The following is a 22,035-nucleotide window of genomic DNA, read 5'->3' on the forward strand; positions in this document are numbered from 1 at the left end:
ACTAAACTATCTGTAGTTTTACAAAAAAAATTATTTTATTTGTTTTCTTAACCATGATGAGAAGAGAGCTTAAACAGAAACGGCTAAGCGCCTGTTTGAGGGGATTTTCTAGTTGTTGCAGATTTTACCAGAATCTCCAGTTCTCTCAAACAGTCCAGATTATCACCCAGATTCTGAGAATCTGTAGTTATAAAATCCAAAAAATAAACTACAACCCAGAAGCAAGAAAACCCAGCTTTTCCATATTCTCATAAGCTGGATACCGACCAGCAGATTTTTAGAATCTTAAGCACCCAATACTGGGCCTTAAATAAACAACTAAAATTAAATTCTACTAGAATTCAAATCAGTTTCGTTTTTTTCTAAAATAAATTGGTTGTCTTTTTACTACAGCCTGGTAGTATAACTTTTCTAGAGGAAAAAAAATTCAGTACACTGAATATACACTCCCAAGTCCGCGTCTCCCCTCCTCAGATTAGCGAAGAAGGTTCGTTAGGCTAATCTCAGCACTAAGCCAGCCACACGGCCCCTCCCACTCTCCCCACTGCTGTCGTCTTCCTCCCCACCTCCTAATCTCACCGGAGTAGTAGTATAAGACACACCCCTCCCCTTCCCCAAACCCCCGCTTTGCCGAGCGCCCCGACCTTATCTCCTTTCCCCCCACCACCTCCAAGATATTTCCCCACCTCCGCCGCCGCCGCCGCCATGGAGTCCGGCCTCGTCGCAAGCCACCGCCTCCGCGTCCCCTTCGCCGCCGCCCACCACCGCCACCACCCGGCCGCGCCGCCGCACCTCCTCCGCCAGCGGCGGGGCAGCGTCGCCGCCACCCCACTCCGGCTCGGGCTCCACCTCCCCACGCCGACCCCGCTCCGCCTCCCCGCCGCGCTCCCGCTCCGCCCTTCCCTCCCGCCTCTCCGCGCCGCCGCCGCGTCGGCGGCGGCACCGGAGCCGGTGGGGTCGGCCTCGCCCAAGTTCCTGGGCGTGGAGACGAAGACGCTGAAGAAGATCGTGCCGCTGGGGCTCATGTTCTTCTGCATCCTCTTCAACTACACCATCCTGCGGGACACCAAGGACGTGCTCGTCGTCACCGCCAAGGGCAGCAGCGCGGAGATCATCCCGTTCCTCAAGACGTGGGTCAACCTCCCCATGGCCATCGGGTTCATGCTGCTCTACACCAAGCTCGCCGACGTGCTCTCCAAGGAGGCCCTCTTCTACACCGTCATCTTCCCCTTCATCGCCTTCTTCGGCGCCTTCGGCTACCTGCTCTACCCCATGCGCGACGCCATCCACCCCACCGCGCTCGCCGACCGCCTCCTCGCCGCGCTGGGGCCCAGCTTCCTGGGCCCCGTCGCCATCCTCCGCGTCTGGAGCTTCTGCCTCTTCTATGTCATGGCCGAGCTCTGGGGCAGCGTCGTCATCTCCGTGCTCTTCTGGGGATTCGCCAATCAGGTACAATCAAATCTTTCCTCTCGGATTTAGTAGCAGCAATTGAAGTTTGCAAACTATTCTCCTGAAATATCGGCAATAACTGACAGTGATGTTGGTCTACGAAATTACAAAATTGTCAGTTGGTTGTAGGACATTGTTGTTCTAAACATTTGTGAATAGCTGAACGGGTCATGTTTAAATTTGTGTAGATTCTCACTTCAAAACAATTGGCTACGTACACAAATTCTCAGTGCATTTAACGATTGCAGATTACTACGGTTGAAGAGGCCAAAGAGTTTTACCCACTGTTCGGGCTTGGGGCCAATGTGGCACTCATCTTCTCGGGTCGCACAGTGAAATACTTCTCAAACATGAGGCAGAATTTGGGTCCAGGGGTGGACGGATGGGCGATTTCATTGAGGGGCATGATGAGCATAGTGGTTTTGCTGGGCCTTGTGATTGCCGGCATCTACTGGGGAGTAAACAAGTTTGTAATTGATAAATCAGCTGCGCCAGTCGTCGAGCGGAAGAAGAAGGTCGGTTTTCTTATGGGTTCTATGGTTTGCAACTTCTGTTTATTGAGCTTTCATTTATGGTGCTTCAAACATGACCCTGCAGGATAAGCCAAAGCTGAGTATGGGAGAGAGTTTGAAGGTGCTTGTGTCATCTCGGTATGTGAGGGATCTTGCCACCCTGGTCGTTGCTTATGGTATAAGCATTAACCTTGTGGAGGTGACATGGAAGTCAAAACTGAAGGCACAAGTAAGTTCATCCACATTGCCAGATGTGCAATTGTTTGGTGATAATATGAGTGGTTATTAACTCTATTTTCTGTTGCAGTACCCAAGCCCTAATGAATATTCTTCATTCATGGGGGATTTCTCGACTGCTACTGGCATAGCCACATTTACAATGATGTTGTTAGGGAGAGTAATTCTTAGGAAGTTTGGGTGGGGAGTCGCAGCTACAATCACCCCTGCAGTGTTGCTTCTCACTGGAGTTGGATTCTTCTCACTGATTTTATTCGGTGAGCCATTGACTCCTCTTATGGCCACACTTGGAATGACACCTTTGCTTGCTGCGGTCTATGTTGGGGCAATGCAGAACATTTTCAGTAAGAGTGCGAAGTACAGTTTGTTTGACCCTTGTAAGGAAATGGCATACATTCCTTTGGACGAGGACATGAAGGTTAGTCTCCAAAATTCCTATCTTGATATAATTAATCAGGCCAGTTGCTCTAATGTCAGAAAACATATGGTAGTATTAAACAGATAAACCCTGCTACCCACTAGTTCTGTTGGAATTCAGAAAACTGTGCTAGGCATGTTTGATAGTACCTCACCAGATGGTTGATGCACTTGCTATTACAAGATGGGTTGGGTTACTATGAGGATAGTCCCTGACACCTGATAGGCTGATAGTAGAATGCATACATATCAAAATTGCTAGTTCTACAATAATCTGATTAATTTGTTGATTGTGACTGGAATGCATTTGTCTATCAAATTTATTGTGCTTTTTTTTTCTAAGTGCTAACCGTAACATTTGTGATGTACAAATCCACTATAGTTGCAGTCCAATATTATTCACACATTATCTCACCATTAAGAACGTATGGCCTGTCAAATTTTAAGGCTGATATAAGATTCAAAATTTTCACGCGGTTCTGAAATTTTCTTCTCATGTGTGCCTTCTATTCATGATTTCAGGTCAAAGGTAAGGCAGCAATTGATGTGGTCTGCAACCCATTGGGGAAGTCTGGAGGCGCCTTGATCCAGCAGTTCATGATCTTATCATTTGGATCTCTCGCAAATTCTACACCCTACCTGGGAGGAATTCTATTGGTAATTGTTCTTGCCTGGTTGGGTGCTGTAAGGTCCCTTGACTCACAGTTCTCCCCACTGGCAAAGCAAGAGCTTGAGAAGGAGAAAATGCTGAAAGCAAAGACGGTCGAAACAACTGCTCAAGTTGTTGGGTCAGGAAATGGTTCTCTCCAAGAAACTCTAGCCAGTGAGAACTCTGCGAATGGTTCGGCCATCAAAGTGTCTCAGGAACCTGAGAGTACGACCTCGGAGAAGTCTGGTCAACAATCTCAATAAGTTCTTTGCCTTGCAAATTTAGTTAGTATAAGTCTTCCGTGGAATCAAAAGCTGCTTAGTTTGGCCTGCCCTGGGTTGTTGCTGAGGAAAGCAGCAGAGTGGTAAGAAAAATAAGCAGGCCATTTTTTTTGTGTTGTTGTAGCATGTATATTTTGACTTCACCTTGAGAATTGTCTTTAGTTCTTTGCTTGAGAATATCTGTAGCTGTCTGTTGTTCCATCCCATAGATATGAAACTGCCTTTTTGGTAATTACAATTTTGTGGAAATTCCGGTTCCTCAACTCATTTTGCATCTACTAGTGGCCGATGCTTGCAATTTGCAAATGTTTATTTCGTGCTGCAACCTGCAACCTTCAGGAAAGGACCAAAACTTTTCGTCGGATTTTCCAGACTAGGACGTTGTCTGATCTGGAAGTAAACGTTGGAGAAGTTTTTGAATCTTTACAATAGTAGCTATCCATGTTTTTTTTCCGGCCTTGCAACCTTTAAATTTAGCTATACTAGAGTTGTGACATCTATGCTGATGTTTACTACAAGACAAAGTGTTGGTATCAGAACTTCAGAAGACTCGGGCTGCCAGCCAGCGAAGAACTGCCGGAGCCGGTGAGGTCAGCGCAGTCCAATGGTCACCGGCGGTTCCACCTCTCGGTCGACGCCGTCGCCGGCGCTCGCTCCCCTGCCGTCGGCCGCCGTCGTCCCACAACCGCATGATATGCCTCTCATTTGGGCCCGTACATTCGTTAGCGACAGTTCCGTTACGGCCTCACGTCAGATCCGATCCCGTTCTGGCCCAAACAGCATGGGCCAAACGTGAGCCGAAGTTCCATTCCAGTCCAACTAATATGGGCCCGCACGAAAGCTGCGATCCCGTTCTCGAGCCCAATTTAGATGGCCCGCACATGAGTCAAGCTAGTATGGAATAAAGTCTCCTTGGACTATCGTTCTCCTTCAAATGGCATCCCTCAACCACACAACCGGGTATAAAGTCTACCTCAACTATTTAAAACCGGTGTAAATTAACTACTTTGGTGGTTTGCAAGGTGGTTTTGGATGATGTGGCGATTACATGGCATGTTAAACTGGTCTTTATCTGGCGTGACGTCTATACGGCGTTTAAATAGCATCACAGTCAACCCAAAATAAAAAAAAGGGCCCACAAGTAAATCGCTCTTGAAAAAATGTAAAAAAAGACCCATTAAGACCCACGTGTCATTCTCTCTATCTCTCATCACTTCTTCTCACCCCTTATCTCTTCACGAGAGCAAGGACGCACGAGGCGCCCAATGACATGGCAGGCAGTGCATGTTAGCGGCGGTCGGTGGGCTGGTGGCGGAGTGCAAAAGTCGAGGAAGAGGCAGAGGAAGCACGGGCCATCGGCCGCATTGAGCATCTTAGGAAGAGGACGTCGGATAGCGATAGAGAGACGTGGAAGTTTGGGCGTGGCCAACGAAGTAGAGGAGCTTGGGCTAGGTTTGGGCATCTGCGGCCACCCCTCGTCACTAAGCACATAGATGAAGCTGGAGTGCCGCTGACGTGGCCTTTCCAAGCTTCTATTCTCGCCACCAAGGTTTGTTGGTGCCTCCTTCCAATGAGCTCTGCCTTCACCTCCATTGCTGCGAACCCTGGTAGCCAAGGTGCCACTAAGTGTTGCGCAGCTTAAGGAGACAACAATTCAGGAAAGGGGATGGTGTGCTGTCTCAGAGGGGCTCATCGGGGATGATGGTGGATAGGCATGCCAGCTCGGCGGGACTCATCGACGGCGACCCGCGCTGGTTCTGGGGTCGAGATCAAGGACGTCGTCACTCTTGGCACCGGCGTGGAAAATATGAGAGATGAAGATGGAGGGGTAAAGGGAGAGAATACTTACATGTGGGCCCACTATGCGTTTACTAACTTTTATCTGATTGACATGTGGGTCTCATTAAGTTTTTTATTAATTATTTGGCATCATGTAGGAGAAAACCATCGGCCAAACCGCTGAGGGATTCAGTTTTGGTAGTTGTAGTATGTGATGTACCCGGTTTTGTGGTAGAGTAATGTGATTCAACTAAGGGGCAATAGTTGAAGTATGGAAAATAGACCTACTCCAACCTGTATTGAAAGCCGCGATCCTTCCAAACGAGATGGGCCTGATCTTTGATCCGGCCCACGTAGAAAAAACCCACGATCGGAACGGGGACGACGGGGATTGGTCACGAGGGGACACACGGATCTGGATTGTGGATGCCGCCAGCCCACCACCACCATCACCACGCGCGGCGTCAGATCCGACAGCCTCCCCACCCATTCCGCTCGCTCGTCGACTCCTCGTCTCCGCGAGAGAGAGAAAGAGAGAGAGGGGAGGGAGCGGAGGTAAACCCAAAACCCTAGCCCGCGTCGTCGTCGTCGTCGTCGCCGGCGGCGAGATGTCGGCGGCGGTGAACGAGGAGACCTCGGTCTACGTCGGCGGCCTGCCGTACGAGGCCAACGAGGACATGCTCCGCGACGCCTTCGGCCGATTCGGCACCATCGTCTCCGTCAAGGTTCCCTTCCCTACTTCCCACGCCGCGCGCCCCCCACCGCTATCCCGTCCCGCTCTCCCGTCGCAGGGGTTTGCGGCGTTGAGGAGTTTTAGCTGTTGACGGTTGTTTGGTCCGAGCTCCGAGGTCAATCGGCTTGTTTATTTTTTTTTCTAGGGTTTGTTTTGCTGCTGCCCGCTGTGATGTAAAAGCACGCGAGATGTCGCGAGACTCGTTTTGGTGGTCGAGATAGCTGGGTTCAACAAGGGCGTTGTTTGTTTTAGGGTTTTTATTTGGATCTACGTCCTAATGCGAGACATGGAGTGGCTGGGTAATTGGGACTCTGGAGTGAGGGCTCGGGATTTGGTGGGGAGATAGTTGTATTATCTAAAGCGGGAGGGGGGAAATGAAGGTGAATATGTAGTGACATGCTACTTGGTTCAGTCACACAGTCACTTATTTTGCTGCTAAGATGAATAGGGAGGCAAGTAGCTCATATTTCAAATTAGTTTTTAGGGTAAATTTACACTAGAAGGATTCAGGGTTCCCTTTGGATATTAGTTTGGATGCGTTCCTTTTTTTGTGTTATTGGTACTTGATTTAATACCTAGTAGAATGAGAGGTTCAATAATGCAAGTGATAGATGTGGTTATATTGTTTCTGGTTCAAGTGGAGGAGGCATGGCATTACTGCAATGCCAAAGATGGGTTTAAAGTTTTAGTTCCCGAGTTTGCCGATACAATAACAGAAAAGGATTTTTGCTTTGAAGCAGTCAATGCACTATTTTTTCCCTCTTAAAGTAGTTACCTGTCAGATAAGATTCAAATTATGTGAGAGTACAGAGGAATCTCTTTCTGACCTTTGCAGGTGATAAATGATCAGAGAGTCAGAGGCAAGTGTTACGGTTTTGTTACTTTCACTCATGCTGATGCTGCACAGCATGCTATCTCAGGCATGGACGGCAAGGTATGCTCCTATCTGGAACTTAACACCTTTTATTATCTCTTGTATTAATTACATTTTTGTTTGCAACAGAGAATAAATAGACGTGTTGTTAGAGTGAATGAAGTGCGTACTAGAGGTGCCCGAGAATTCGGGCGTGAAGGTTTTCGGCGAGAACCTGGAAGCGCAAGGGATGCTTATTGGGACAGAAGGGATAGAGAAAGGAGCTATGACCGTGACAGAGATCCCTACCATGACAGGGATAGTGATAGATCTCGTGACCGTGATAGAGACAGATTTTACGAACCTAGAGGCTTTGATCAAGAAATTGACTATCCCATGGATCAAGATCATGGGGATGAAAGGCGTAGAGACTACGACCGTGCAGCAGAAATGCATAATGTTGATTCGGATAATGACAGAGAAAAAGAAAACTCTAAAGACTATGATAGTGAAAGAGAGAAAGAAAAGGAGCAGCGATCAAGAAAAAGGTTCAGGTATTATCTTCTCATTGTATTTTAGCTCTGTTAATATTGCTAATCATGCACTTGGGTGGAAATAGATCATGTATATATATATTCTAGGGAAGATATTTGTATTGTGATGAAGGCATGAAGCTTAATTGAAGTTGCAAGGCATCTGAGTTGAATTTCCACAAAAAATATATTTCTGGTTGATGCATGTAATTGTGTCAGAAGGTTGTAATTTCTTTAGTGGTGTTATTTAGTTTTTAGGACTATTGATGTGGCATATTTTTTGATAAATCTGGATAGGATCCTGGTGTCCTTAGTAAAGTTTCAACCACGAAAACCAATTGTTCTATTCTTCTTCTTCTTATTATTATTATTATTTTGCCAACTTACCCAATAATTTATACTGTATATTCATTTTTATCAATAATGTAAATTTGCAATTGTTAATTTACTAATTGACTACTCCCTGAATTTAAAGTTGATGGTCAGTCTTGTCCAAATTTGTTAGAATTTGTGCAGCTGAAATGCTGAATGCACCTTTGTAGTGAGTAGTGACTTGCAGATATATTGAGTCTTGTAAGTTGCTTTTACCTGCATATGTCATCTGTCAGTCTTGATTTCAACTGCAAGTGGCTGATTGTAGATTAAATTGGGTTGACACCTTTGCTATCTCCTAGGGGGTGATGGGGATAGACATTGGCACATTGCAATTAAGTTTACCCCACAGTGATCAAGACTAACAGCACACATACCAACTGAATGGGTTTCACATATTGAGTATGCTGAGGATTTAAAACTGAAATTATCGTATGTGCCTTGTCGCCGTGATTAGCACTTTAAACAAGTGTTCTGCTGGATCTGAACTGAGATATGAAACCATAAATAGCGAGCCTGGATCCAGGGTTGTCTTTCTGTTATCTGCGCAATAAAATAGAGTGTACTTTCGTATGTCATACTTGAAATTTGCCAGCCAAATCTCATTTACTGGTATGACATCTGTTATGTACTTATGTTGGCTGGTGCAAAATTTACAAAGAGCACTGGTGAGTTTCGAGTCTTCATGTAATGTCTACAGTCTATTACCTTCTGCTGTGTCTGCTTTGAAACAAAATTTGTATATGATTAATATTTTTGCTTGCTACCAAGTAGTAGAGAAGTTAGGATTGAGTCATCTCTTTACTTTCCTGACTTCTTCTGTACAGCCGTCCAAAAGATCATGATAGCAGGGATCTATCAGTTTCCAGTGATGATCTTCACAGTGATGTAAATACATCTCTCTTTGTTCTGTTACTTCAAATGGAAATTTGTCTATGAGCTTTTCTAACCATTTATTCTATTGCTTCTAATTTTTGTTGGGTTTCTCATTTCTCCTTTCTTTCTTTTCATGCATTTATCAGGCAAAACGACAGTTGAACAAAGCAATTCAAATGCGCGAGGACCTTGAAAATGAGGTACTCTTTTTCTTTTTCAGCTATGCTCTATTTTATTAGTCATTATTTGGATAATCAAAGCTAGTTCATAAAATCTGAGTCAGCAAAGCTAACATTGTCTCATAAGATACATTTGATGCAACATGCCTAAATTGCTTGAACACCAACAGATAGTCAACTAGGAGCATGCTAGGATTTTGTCACTACTCATGGTGCTAGTGCATTAGACCACATATTTATCTGGCTACTAACTTTAGCATTTACAATTGTTATATAGTGTTCTTTGTTCTGTTTGCTTCTCATATTATGAAAAAATAGTTTGAACGCTGTCCTATTACAGGTTAGTCAGATCAAAGATAAAGTTGCAGCAAAGGAACAACACATTGCAGATTTGCAAAAGAGATCCCAGGTGATCTGTGTATCCTGATACTGGAATCCTTTTTAGCATCTTTCGCACTGTTATTTTTTAAATTTGCAAGTGCTTATCCTTGTCCAATACTCGGGTTTATTTTTTTCTGACAAACTATTTTTAAATACAAAAATACAGAAGTTAGAGGATGAATTGTCTGCTGCACGGAAAGTTTCTTCAGAACGACAATTGGTTGTTACAAAGGTACATGTGGTATTTTGCTCACATGCTAGCTGCTGCTTTATGAAAATAAGCAACGGATAACCAAGACAAATCACATTCTGTACTTTGAAAATATTAAATGCAGCTGTACAAATGTTTTCTGCAACTTCAAGACTACAATGACAGGGTGAAGATGTCTGAAAAGGAGCTCCAGGTTATTTGCTCAACATATGATTTCTTTTGATTCCCTAGAGTACCCTTTATTGAATTTCAGTAATCCTGGGTGCAGTACCTGCATGCTCTTGTAGTCGTGCCCAGAGTCTGTGGAGATACTCATGATTTCATGAAGTAATGCGTTAGCTTAGTTTGTATTTCTTGGGAGTTGTTTGACCTGCTATATAATTGAACTGCTGTCTCTTTCTGTATTACAGTCTCTTATTGACGATGCAATGGGTGAGGTTGACATTGGTGAAGAAGCCACAACCAAAGATGGTTCAATGTATGAGAATGGCGTAGCATGAAAATCTGCACATCACAAAACCGGTATTATTAGTTTATCATGGTGCTAACTTTCCTAGAAGTACAATATACCATGAAGAACTGTAACAAGTGATTCATGTAAGTGAAGGCTAGGAAACCATGTATTAGTCTGCAGATTGTTTAGTGTGAACTTTTGTCGGTGTAGATTATTAGCCCGAGGAATTCTTGCCTGACTTTGACAAGTGATAATGTGTATGCTGTCCGTACCATGCCAACTCGAGCAGTTATCTGACTTTGAAATTTGTCCAGAACCTCTTTGTTTTCTAGAGGTGTCTCTGCATAGGCCACTGGTTTTGGAATGGGTTTCGTATCATCACGTGCGGTCTAAAGCTCTCTTTTTTTTCTTAAGAATAATGTTGTGAACCACTTGAACAGTCTGTGTGCCACTAGCTCCCTGCATAGTTCAACTGGGCTAGTACACCAACACATATTTTTCAACTATTGCACGTCCACGAATGTGTGCCGTAGTGCTATTCCCTTTTCACGTTTCTAGGAGCAGCACAGTTCTTGTACTATGTTTTCTCCAAGCAAAACTACATCAGCAAAAGCTAAAACCGTATGCTCCTATCGTGATGAAAACTATTTTGGAAGACGACTCCGAATCTCCAATGCAGCTGGAAGCAGACTTCGCAATGTTGGTGCAACGTGCACGACACCGGTTCGGCGACCAGAAACTAATGGAAGCGAATTAAGAGGCCGGCAGTGCGAACGAACGAACGGCGGCGGCTCGCCGGCCGCCCGTGAATCCCGTGGCCGTCCGTCACCGTCCCCGTCGAAGCACGACTTCCACGACCAAAACAGTTAAATCTCATCTAAAGCTACTACTATCACATTGTTTTCTCCAGAGAAATTCTCCCACAAATCCTTGAAAAAACAATGGTCGAGTACAACGCAAGAGCTGGCCATCTTTGACCTGACCTGACCAGACAGAAAGGATTAGCATTATTATCATTATATTTTGTTTGCGAGGAAAAGTGTTGTTATTATTAACTGGCCGCAAGCCACTGCTGACTGGTTCAGACTTCAGAGTCCAGAGTTCGTGATGCTCTCGATTGCCACTGGATTCTGACTTTGTTAACTTTGGCAAGCGATATAGTATTATTAACGGAATCGTTAAGAAATTAAATATAAGAAACGTTATCCTTTTCAACGAAGGCTTGAAGATCGGCTATGTCATACAGCTGGTCGTCTAGAAGACGAACCGTGGCCGTCCGATCTGGGGTGGCGACTGACCAGACCTCGCGCACGCCGCCGTTGATTTCTTGTTGCCTGCAGATGAAGTAGTCTACTGTCTACTCCCCCTTCGTAGATGGTCTACCCTGTTTCTCCTTTTGTTTTTGCCGTACAAACCGATCGCCGATCAGTTATTTTGGTGTTCAGTTTGCCTTTTGATCACAGGTGTTCGCTAGCAGGAACAGCAGCTAGGGGAGAGTACAAGAGAGTGAAAAATCAGTTCGCCGGCTTACACATTAGCCCTTGTTTAGTTTCCAACTTTTCCTTCAAACTTTCAACTTTTTCATCACATTAAAACTTTTCTACACATATAAACATTCAACTTTTTTCTTCGAATTTTCAATTTTAATCAAACTTTCAATTTTGGCGTGGAACTAAACACACCCTTAGTTAGCTTGGACCAAGGGTCCTTAGCCTGTACCTTTTCTCTTTCTTTTCGCCATGTACAGTTCTCTTTTTTCTATTTAATAAAAATCAATGAACCCCCTCCAAATATAGATGCTGAGATTTGTAACCTGCGTATTCTTTTGTACTTAATGAAATGATAGGAGAGATGTGCACGCTTCGCAAGAAACATGCATGAATTTTCCTATATATAAATTTCCAAGAAACATATTAAATCCATTGTTAATTTATTTCATTTATTTGTACTCTCGAATAATTGCTAAAAATTATTCAACTATTCATCCATTCAACCATTCGGCACATAAGAGTATTAATTCCAACACATCCAAATTGCATGCTGTAGTTCTCAGGCCCACACTTTTTCCTTTTGTTTTGATCATCACGATATCTGGCAACATTGTCGCTGTTCATGGACGTGATAATCTACATACCAAGCTAGTAGTAATAAACACTACAGCATGCAGCCACTAATTGACGTTTACCTGCATAGCTGACTTCACTCGCACCACTAATACTAAACGCACCCCCTTGCCGTACGCGGGAGGTACCCCAACACCGCGAATCCCGGCGACACGTGGAACAATCCCACCCGCAGATCCTCCCACCAACGGCCACGATGACCCCGATGCCCCCTAGTGCCCGGGTCAGACGAGGCGGACCTGACCCCGAACCGGTCAAGACGTTTCGGCGCGAACCGACCGGCCGGTCAAACTATCCACGCTCGAGACCGCATTAAAAAAATTAAAAAAAATTCGAAACAAGCGGCTGCGTCATGACCAGCGAGCCCGCCATTTCGACTAAATCTAGTAATTAGCTATACTAATCATCAATCACCTCGCTAATCTCCGATTAATATGTAATTAAGAGGCGCGCGTGGGTGGCGAGGTATATATACCACCCCCATCACCGTCTCCTCCAACCAACACAAACCCTCGCTTCTTTCTCGTCATCTTCTCCACTCGAGCAGCAGCAAAAAGCTGCAGCTGCAAGCAAGGGCGGATCGATCGAAGGAGAGATCGGAGTTGAGAGGAGGTGATCGGAGTTGAGAGGAGGTGATCGGAGAAGATGGATATAGTGAGGATGGGGAGCGTGGCGAGCGGCGGCGGGAGCGTGCGGCGGACGGCGTCGTCGTGGAGGGGGACGTCGGGGAGGAGCGACGCGTTCGGGAGGTCGGTGAGGGAGGAGGACGACGAGGAGGCGCTCAAGTGGGCGGCGATCGAGAAGCTCCCGACGTACGACCGGATGCGGAAGGGCATCCTCACCGCCGGCGGCGTGGAGGAGGTGGACATCGGGGGGCTCGGGCTGCAGGAGAGGAGGAACCTCATCGAGCGCCTCGTCCGCACCGCCGAGGAGGACAACGAGCGCTTCCTCCTCAAGCTCCGCGACCGGATGGAGCGGTGAGGCTCAATTCCATTCACTTCCTCTTCTTCTCGATCAAATTCAAATTTCAGACACAAAAGGTGTTCATCATCAGTAGCAACTGAAAGATAGTGGGGGAAAAGTGATCAGTCATGGCTTCTTTTCCTTCTTTGTTTGTCTTTGTTTTTGAGAGTTAATTCTGGGTGGTTTTGAAATTTGAACTTGTGATGATTTGATTTGCAGAGTTGGGATTGACAACCCGACGATTGAAGTGAGGTTTGAGAACCTTAGCATCGACGCGGAGGCATACGTCGGCAACCGGGGAATCCCAACGTTCACCAACTTCTTCTCCAACAAAATCATGGTACGCATTTGGATCATCCATGATCATCATGGAGGAGCTGAAAGAGTTTCCAAGTTCAGATGTTGTTAAGCTCGTCCTGCAGCTTCTGATTCTTGTTGAACTGTTTGGATCATCAGGATGTGCTGAGCGCGATGCGGATCGTTTCGAGCGGGAAGAGGCCTATCTCCATCCTTCATGACATCAGTGGAATCATCAGACCCGGCAGGTGAGGAAAATCAAGAACTGTTCATGTGTCGGATTATCATATTTTGATGAAAGGTTGGAGCTTAATAATGTGAAATTTGTTCAGGATGTCTCTGTTGCTTGGCCCTCCTGGTTCTGGGAAAACCAGCCTGCTCCTAGCTCTGGCAGGGAAACTGGACTCAACACTGAAGGTAACCACATCTTCACATGTTTCTTGTTAATTTCCGAGTATTCCCGTGTTTTCGGACAAAAATTATCACATGGGAAAGATTAGTCGCAAAAGTTGTAACATGGCTGAATTTGAATTTTGAAATGCTCAGGTATCAGGAAGAGTGACTTACAATGGGCATGACATGGACGAATTTGTCCCTCAGAGGACATCGGCTTACATCGGGCAGCATGATCTTCACATCGGCGAGATGACTGTGAGGGAGACACTGGCCTTCTCTGCAAGATGTCAAGGAGTTGGAACTCGTTACGGTACGCAGCATGCTGCACTGAAAGTGCAGAGCAATTTGTTTCGCTTTTGGTGAAGTTATTCTTATGGTGGTTTTGTTATCACGCAGACATGCTTACTGAACTGTCAAGAAGGGAGAAAGAAGCCAGCATTAAACCAGATCCTGATATTGATGTTTACATGAAGGTAAAATGCTAGTTTATTCAAAGCACAAGCCTTCCTTTTTTTTCTTTTTTTTTTTGGAAAAGTATACAAGAAGTGCTCAAATTGTTGTTCCCTTGTGCAAACAGGCCATCTCCGTGGAAGGTCAGGAAAGCGTGGTCACAGATTACATTCTCAAAGTGAGTACAACACACTACAGGAAAATAGAGAAAAAAAGAAGAAATATACATGACTAGAACTAATTAAGTTGCTATTGCAGATTCTGGGTCTGGAAATCTGCGCTGATACAATGGTTGGAGACGCTATGATCAGAGGTATCTCAGGAGGACAAAAGAAACGTGTCACAACTGGTATGTGCAATCTGCAGTCAACAAAGAACTAGGCATGACAGTGTTCTTCGATCATAGTGAAAAAAATCTGACCTCTCAATCCACTGAATTTACGTAGGTGAGATGCTTGTCGGTCCAGCAAAGGCTCTGTTCATGGATGAGATCTCCACCGGTTTGGACAGCTCCACAACATACCAGATCGTCAACTCCCTCAGGCAATCTGTCCACATCTTAGGAGGAACCGCGCTCATCGCGTTGCTTCAGCCTGCACCTGAGACGTATGACCTCTTTGATGACATTGTTCTCCTCTCCGAGGGCCAAATCGTATACCAGGGACCTCGAGAAAACATCCTCGAGTTCTTTGAGGCAATGGGCTTCAAATGTCCGGAGAGGAAAGGTGTTGCAGACTTCTTGCAAGAAGTGAGTGATCCAGCAGAGTAATCTTCCCTGCATGTTGGACTAGGAACTCAAATTTGACAGTGTTCATTCTGAATGCACAGGTTACATCGAGGAAGGATCAGCATCAGTACTGGTGCCGCAGAGATGAACCATACCGGTACATCTCGGTGAACGACTTTTCGGAGGCCTTCAAGGAATTCCATGTTGGGCGTAATCTGGGCTCAGAGCTCAGGGTGCCCTTTGACCGAACCAGGAACCATCCTGCTGCTCTCACAACTTCCAGGTATGGCATCAGCAAGATGGAGCTTACCAAGGCATGCTTCTCGAGGGAGTGGCTGCTGATGAAGAGGAATTCATTTGTTTACATCTTCAAAATTCTCCAGGTATGTATCTCGCATCTTGAATTTTTTCTCTCTACTTCGGGACCATAAATAAAATCTGACGAAAGGTACATCTGTACCAGCTCATAATCCTTGGAAGCATCGGAATGACGGTCTTCCTGCGTACAAAGATGCATCGACGCAGTGTAGAAGATGGTGCGATCTTCCTGGGTGCTATGTTCCTTGGATTAGTCACACATTTGTTCAATGGATTTGCGGAGCTCGCCATGAGCATTGCAAAGCTGCCGATATTCTATAAGCAGAGGGACCTGCTTTTCTATCCATCATGGGCGTATGCATTACCTACATGGGTGCTCAAAATCCCAATATCATTCTTAGAATGTGCTGTGTGGATTTGCATGACATACTATGTCATGGGCTTCGATCCAAACATAGAGAGATTCTTCCGCCATTATGTGCTGCTGGTACTGATCAGCCAGATGGCGTCCGGTCTCTTCCGGCTTCTCGCTGCACTAGGAAGAGAGATGGTTGTTGCAGACACGTTTGGGTCATTTGCTCAGCTTATTCTTCTGGTTCTCGGTGGTTTCTTGATATCTAGAGGTATGCCAAGTAACTCATATATTGTTCCAGTAGTAACAAGAGCATTGTACTGAGTTCTCCTTTTGCAGAAAACATCAAGAAATGGTGGATTTGGGGCTACTGGTCCTCTCCTCTGATGTATGCACAGAATGCCATAGCAGTTAATGAGTTCCTTGGCCACAGCTGGAACAAGGTAATGCAGTGTCTCCTGCACCAACTCAAACCTGACAATCTAAGTTTGGATTTAGATAACTCAGAAGCAACCTAATCTTTGCGCAGGTTGTTGATCCGACACAAAGCAACGACACGCTTGGTGTCCAAGTCCTTAAGGTACGTGGCATATTTGTCGATGCAAACTGGTACTGGATTGGCGTTGGCGCATTACTTGGATACATCATGCTCTTCAACATCCTCTTCATTCTGTTCCTTGAATGGCTTGACCGTGAGTATCATCTCAGCTCTGAAACACATAGATTAGCATATTCAAACATCATTTATTTGGCATTGACACCATATTATGACTGCAGCACTTGGAAAAGGTCAGGCTGTTGTTTCTGAAGAGGAATTGAGGGAAAAACATGTAAACCGTACCGGAGAAAATGTTGAGCTGCTGACTCTTGGAACAGATTCCCAGAATTCACCTTCTGATGGTCAGTCTTTTTAGTACATTCCTCTGTATTATGGCATTGAACAAGATATGCCATTTTGTTGTGTCCTTTTAACAAGTATAGCAAATGCAGGAAGAGGAGAGATTACAGGAGCTGACACCAGGAAGAGAGGAATGGTACTTCCATTTACTCCTCTGTCGATCACCTTCGACAATATCAGATACTCTGTGGATATGCCTCAGGTAAGCAAGCATTGGAAGCCTCCCTGTGTGTAACAAATATACCACCAAATGCTATTATGCTAATCCCGATGCACAATTTTTGACAGGAAATGAAAGATAAAGGTGTTACTGAAGATCGGCTACTGCTGCTGAAAGGTGTAAGCGGAGCTTTCAGGCCAGGAGTCCTTACAGCACTGATGGGTGTTAGCGGAGCTGGTAAAACAACTCTAATGGATGTGCTGGCGGGAAGGAAAACAGGCGGTTACATTGAAGGAGACATCTCCATCTCTGGATACCCAAAGAAGCAAGAGACCTTTGCTCGGATTGCTGGTTACTGTGAGCAAAATGATATCCACTCTCCACATGTCACTGTTTACGAGTCCCTTCTGTACTCAGCATGGCTCCGGTTACCCTCTGAAGTAGACTCAGAAGCAAGAAAGGTTAGTCAAACAGCCTTTACTCTGCTAGCTCATTACACATTTTGCATTGTGATGCTGACTCACTTCACGGATGCAGATGTTTGTGGAAGAAGTCATGGAACTTGTTGAGCTGACATCACTGAGGGGAGCACTGGTGGGACTGCCAGGAGTGAATGGTTTATCCACCGAACAGAGGAAGAGGCTCACTATTGCCGTTGAGCTTGTTGCCAACCCATCCATCATATTCATGGATGAACCAACTTCAGGACTAGATGCAAGGGCAGCTGCAATTGTGATGAGAACAGTTAGAAACACAGTAGACACAGGAAGAACTGTTGTCTGCACAATTCACCAGCCCAGCATTGACATATTTGAAGCTTTTGATGAGGTAAGTTGAAGCAAGGGCCAAAATTGCACAATTCTTGGATGCCTCTCATACGAACACTAACAGGCTATTCTTGAACTTCTGCAGCTGTTTCTGATGAAACGAGGAGGTGAAGAAATATATGTGGGCCCCCTGGGACACAACTCATGCCATCTCATCAATTACTTTGAGGTGAGCCTCGATACTTAAATACTGAAGTGAACACCAAATTTCCAACTTAAGACATGCATGGTAACCTTGCTCGCTGCTCCAAATTTAGGGTATACAAGGAGTGAGGAAAATCAAGGATGGTTACAATCCTGCAACATGGATGTTGGAGGTTACCACCCTAGCCCAAGAAGATATCCTTGGCATCAACTTTGCTGAAGTATACAGGAATTCTGATCTATACCAGTATGTTTCATGACAAAAGCCCCCCAAAATGTTCTTTTTCTGCTTTTTCTGTGTTATATCACTGATTCAATTGCACCATTGCAGGAGGAATAAAACATTGATAAGTGAATTAAGCACACCTCCACCTGGATCAACGGACCTACACTTCCCAACTCAATTTTCACAGCCCTTCTTCACACAATGCATGGCTTGCCTGTGGAAGCAGCACAAATCATACTGGAGAAATCCGTCGTATACAGCAACTAGAATCTTCTTCACAACAGTTATAGCCCTCATTTTCGGCACTATATTCTTGAACCTAGGGAAGAAAATGTAAGTATCTTTGCTAACAAACCCAATTAACTTGATCTATGTTGGCATGTTGTGAGAAAGAAACTTACCTGTGCTTATCTTGCCTACAGAAACAAGAGATTGGATCTGTTCAACTCTTTGGGATCCATGTATGCAGCAGTCCTTTTCATTGGAATTCAAAACGGCCAGACTGTCCAACCAATTGTAGACGTTGAGCGAACAGTGTTCTACCGAGAAAAGGCCGCTGGAATGTACTCCGCTCTACCATATGCATTTGCGCAGGTAAATGGTCATAGCTGCATATTTAAACAAAAAACAATTGCAGTGTGCTTCCTTTATTATACGGAAAAAAATCTAACAATTTATCCTTTCAACAGGTTCTTATTGAGATACCACACATCTTCCTCCAGACTGTCGTGTATGGTCTGATCGTCTACAGCCTGATTGGCTTTGACTGGACAGTTGAAAAATTCTTCTGGTACATGTTCTTCATGTTCTTCACCTTCATGTACTTCACATTCTATGGGATGATGGCAGTCGCCATGACACCAAACAGCGACATTGCTGCCATAGTCTCTACTGCATTCTATTGCATATGGAATATCTTTGCCGGCTTCCTAATCCCCCGACCAGTAAGTATCTGATATTCATTCATTGTCCATACCAACCTTTAAGTCTTTTTTCTATACTGTTGATGCTGAAATATACATGGCTGGTTTGCAGAGGATACCAATATGGTGGAGGTGGTATTCCTGGGCATGCCCAGTGGCATGGACACTGTACGGACTTGTTGCCTCACAATATGGTGATATCACAAACTCTACACTGGAGGACGGGGAAGTGGTGCAAGATTACATCAGACGATACTTTGGGTTTAGGCATGACTACTTAGGTTATGTAGCAACTGCCGTTGTTGGGTTTGCTGCTCTCTTCGCGTTCGTCTTTGCCTTCTCCATCAAAGTCTTCAATTTCCAAAGAAGATAAGAGCACCATCTCATCTTGATTCAAGTTTGGATAAGTTTGCTGTTGAGTACTGGCACACAGCACTGTAAATGAGGAGAGAATGTATTCAGTATTTGTTTCATTCGTAGGCAATTGACATCTCTATCTGTTCAGTTTGGCATTTATCAAACAGATAAGAGGCATGTATGTAAACTGTAAAAATATGCAATAGTTCCATGATGTAATTTTTTCCATAATATTGTCAAGTATTTGTTCAATTGAATCTCACTGCCTTCAAAAAGCAGCAAATGAAACATTAATGTGAAAAAAAAAAGATGGCACTGCTATATAATGCTGAAAACAGTAGAAACTTTAGAAATCTACTACAAACACTAGCATTAGGAACTGATATAATCAATAATTCAAGATTGCTGATGATGTTGTGTGTTCAGCATATAATTAATAATTTACGATTATTGTGATAACATATTACCATTTGGATTAAAAATAACCTTGATGCGAATTTTAAATGAGACGTGACTCACATTTCTAGACAGCAGGACAGCAAAAGTATTGACAACCAAAGACAAATTCAGATATCCAACTATTGAAGCTTCTAAGGTGTGCCATATATTTAACTATTGGATAATTTGGGAGGCTTAAAGAATATCGATAAAGGTTTGCAATTTTGCATAAGAAACGAATTTTATAGTCAAGACTGATTGTCATATGAAAATAACATTCCAAAAGCAAACTATACTTTGAGACAAAGTTTTAAACAGACATCCAGCAAGGACAGGCCAGATTGTCATATAAAAATAACATTCCAAAAGCAACTATACTTCGACACAAACTTTTGAACAGACATCCAGCAAACCTCTGGTTTACAAGAATGTACAGAGCATGGACTGCATCAGGGATTATTGCAGTCATATTCACAAAATAACTTGTGCCATTTATTGAGCGGCCTTTGTCTGTCAATCAATTTGGCCCAACCAAGGGAAAGAAAGATGACTGTTCAACAACTATATTGCACATTTCAACATGTGATAGTTTCTCTTAGGCAAAAAAACAACATGGCCTAGTTGCTTAAAAACCGGGGGAGGGGGGACTTCTCTATACAAAAGTATGGCATTGTTAACTAACAATAAGTCGAAAACAGATCCATAGAATCGATAGTCAACTTTTTTTTTTGCAGCAATATCGATGGTTAACTGACTGTGAGAAATAAATTGTTGATTTAGATTAGTCGTTGTTTTCACGAAACAATGTAATCCTCCAAAATTGACATTGGACTCTTGGTAATCCTCGGAAGATTTTGTCAAAATTGCCAAAGTGTTCCACAACAAAAGCACAAGTGGAAATGGTGATAAACAGCAATCGCACCACCAAATTCAGCGCAACTCAGAAATCCCCAAACAATTCCCCTCCAGCCGCACTAGCTCAGGTACAGAAACAGGCACATTTTGCAGGGGATCATCCAACTACCCAGCACTAAACAATCGATGGAAGTACAGATCAACAAGATCGCCTCCCACATTCATACAGCAACTATAGACTGGTAATTCGCGATGGCAACATACACCCGCAGGAAGATTAGGCGCGGGATGGATCTGACTCTGAGGAGAAGTAGGGTTACAGGATCGTTACCCAGAGCCACGCCGACCAAGCGCCGGAGTAACGCGGGCGGCGGCGGCCACGATCCGCCCGTGGGCCGGCCGCCGGATCGGCATCGCCGCCGGTCAGCGCGGTCGCGGGGCACCTCGGATTTCGCGCCTGGGTTGGGTTCAGATTTCAGGGCTTTTAAGTACTCATAGTTTAATTTAATTAGAGAAAATTATAAAAAAAAAATATAGTGTGGCATGTATAAAAAAAGTTTAATTTAATTAGATAAAATTATAAAAAAATATAGCTGGACTCATAGTGTGACAGATAGAATTTTAGTATAACAGACAAAATTGAGTACATATAAACTTTTCAATTTTCCCCTTTCTGACAAAAAAAAATATCTTTAATGATCTAACCACCGTTGGATAAGAAATAGGCGTGGGATCACTCTCAGGCCTGTTTGGGGAGTTTAAGATTTTGAGAAACAACTGGTTGGCAGCCAGTTTCTGAGAATATGAAAAAGATGGGTTTTTCAACTTCTGACTTCTAGTTCACTTTCTAGATTATACAACTACGGCTTCTCATAATGTGGACCAAAAACTAAACTGTATAGGGGAGCTTCTAATTCTGAGAGAAGCTATAACAACGAGAAGCTCCCCAGTCTCCCCGACCCCAACTTAGCATAAGAGCTTTTTGCTCTTGTCCATTTCTTTACACATCCATCGATTATCCTATGATGGATTAATTGTTTCACATCTCTCAAAATACATTTCACCCAAAAAAATAATCTTTTGTTTATACCAATTGTTTTAAGCTATTTTTAAAATTTATCTGTACAATAAAGTAAATCGTTGCAATAACCTGCTGAAAATTTGTTTCAAATTTTAGAGCTTTTTCCAAATTTGAATTGGAGAATTTTTTTTATAACATTTGAACATTTTTTTTCATTTTCTCCTTTGCTTTCTATTCTCGCAATGCAAAACTGAAGATAGGGAGAAAGAAAAGAAAGGCAAAAATAATTCATCACAAACAAGATGCCTTCATGATCCACTGAACTCTACAGTTATTTAGTTCTGCATATCTTCCCGTCTAATCTGAACTTCTGTGTATCAGTTTATGCAAGCAGAAGAAATAACTGGATAACTGCAACATGAATCACCTACACTTATGTTTACACAAGAATTTGTACTACAACAATGAACTGACATGAAAAATCAGAAATCCAGCTTACAAACTTACAACCACAATCCACCTGCAATTCACTCGCTCACTCATAGTCACAGCATGGAGTACATAACTATTAGCTAGCTCACCACGGTTAACGCATAGTTAACACACAAATTAAAACCGAGAAGAATCACACCAAGCTAGCCTTT

General features: G+C 44.0%; 3 protein-coding genes and 1 long non-coding RNA gene across 4 annotated transcripts; 3 read left to right on the plus strand and 1 right to left on the minus strand.

Annotated features, from left to right (window-relative positions):
• Positions 1 to 624: 624 nt before the first annotated feature.
• On the plus strand, positions 625 to 3,777 carry LOC4328685 (plastidic ATP/ADP-transporter). The gene is made up of 5 exons (XM_015771156.3): positions 625 to 1,449; positions 1,698 to 1,964; positions 2,047 to 2,190; positions 2,269 to 2,616; positions 3,138 to 3,777. The coding sequence occupies exons 1-5, from the start codon at positions 706 to 708 to the stop codon at positions 3,525 to 3,527; spliced, it is 1,893 nt and encodes a 630-aa protein (XP_015626642.1). The 5' UTR covers positions 625 to 705; the 3' UTR covers positions 3,528 to 3,777.
• Positions 3,778 to 5,799: 2,022 nt separating this feature from the next.
• LOC4328686 (uncharacterized) lies at positions 5,800 to 10,232 on the plus strand. Its single transcript, XM_015771706.3, has 9 exons — positions 5,800 to 6,049; positions 6,893 to 6,991; positions 7,061 to 7,464; positions 8,643 to 8,703; positions 8,838 to 8,891; positions 9,211 to 9,279; positions 9,418 to 9,483; positions 9,587 to 9,655; positions 9,873 to 10,232. Exons 1-9 carry the CDS (start codon positions 5,933 to 5,935, stop codon positions 9,960 to 9,962), a joined length of 1,029 nt encoding a protein of 342 aa, XP_015627192.1. The 5' UTR covers positions 5,800 to 5,932; the 3' UTR covers positions 9,963 to 10,232.
• A 2,295-nt stretch (positions 10,233 to 12,527) lies between these two features.
• Positions 12,528 to 19,329, plus strand: LOC4328687 (ABC transporter G family member 39-like). The gene is made up of 23 exons (NM_001416351.1): positions 12,528 to 13,016; positions 13,222 to 13,342; positions 13,459 to 13,547; positions 13,632 to 13,716; positions 13,846 to 14,005; positions 14,092 to 14,168; positions 14,273 to 14,323; positions 14,404 to 14,494; positions 14,592 to 14,893; positions 14,974 to 15,255; positions 15,336 to 15,813; positions 15,882 to 15,985; positions 16,072 to 16,234; positions 16,320 to 16,442; positions 16,533 to 16,642; positions 16,729 to 17,061; positions 17,138 to 17,428; positions 17,513 to 17,596; positions 17,685 to 17,818; positions 17,903 to 18,130; positions 18,220 to 18,391; positions 18,487 to 18,741; positions 18,833 to 19,329. Exons 1-23 carry the CDS (start codon positions 12,685 to 12,687, stop codon positions 19,091 to 19,093), a joined length of 4,326 nt encoding a protein of 1,441 aa, NP_001403280.1. The 5' UTR covers positions 12,528 to 12,684; the 3' UTR covers positions 19,094 to 19,329.
• Positions 15,350 to 20,829, minus strand: LOC9268335 (uncharacterized). Its single transcript, XR_001543587.3, has 4 exons — positions 20,702 to 20,829; positions 18,199 to 19,155; positions 16,384 to 18,116; positions 15,350 to 16,252 (listed from the first exon to the last, which is right to left on the minus strand). It is a non-coding gene; the product is annotated as an uncharacterized lncRNA (long non-coding RNA).
• Between the last annotated feature and the right edge of the window lie 1,206 nt (positions 20,830 to 22,035).

This window comes from Oryza sativa, chromosome 2 (assembly GCF_034140825.1).
Source record: "Oryza sativa Japonica Group chromosome 2, ASM3414082v1".
Lineage (NCBI taxonomy): Eukaryota > Viridiplantae > Streptophyta > Magnoliopsida > Poales > Poaceae > Oryza > Oryza sativa.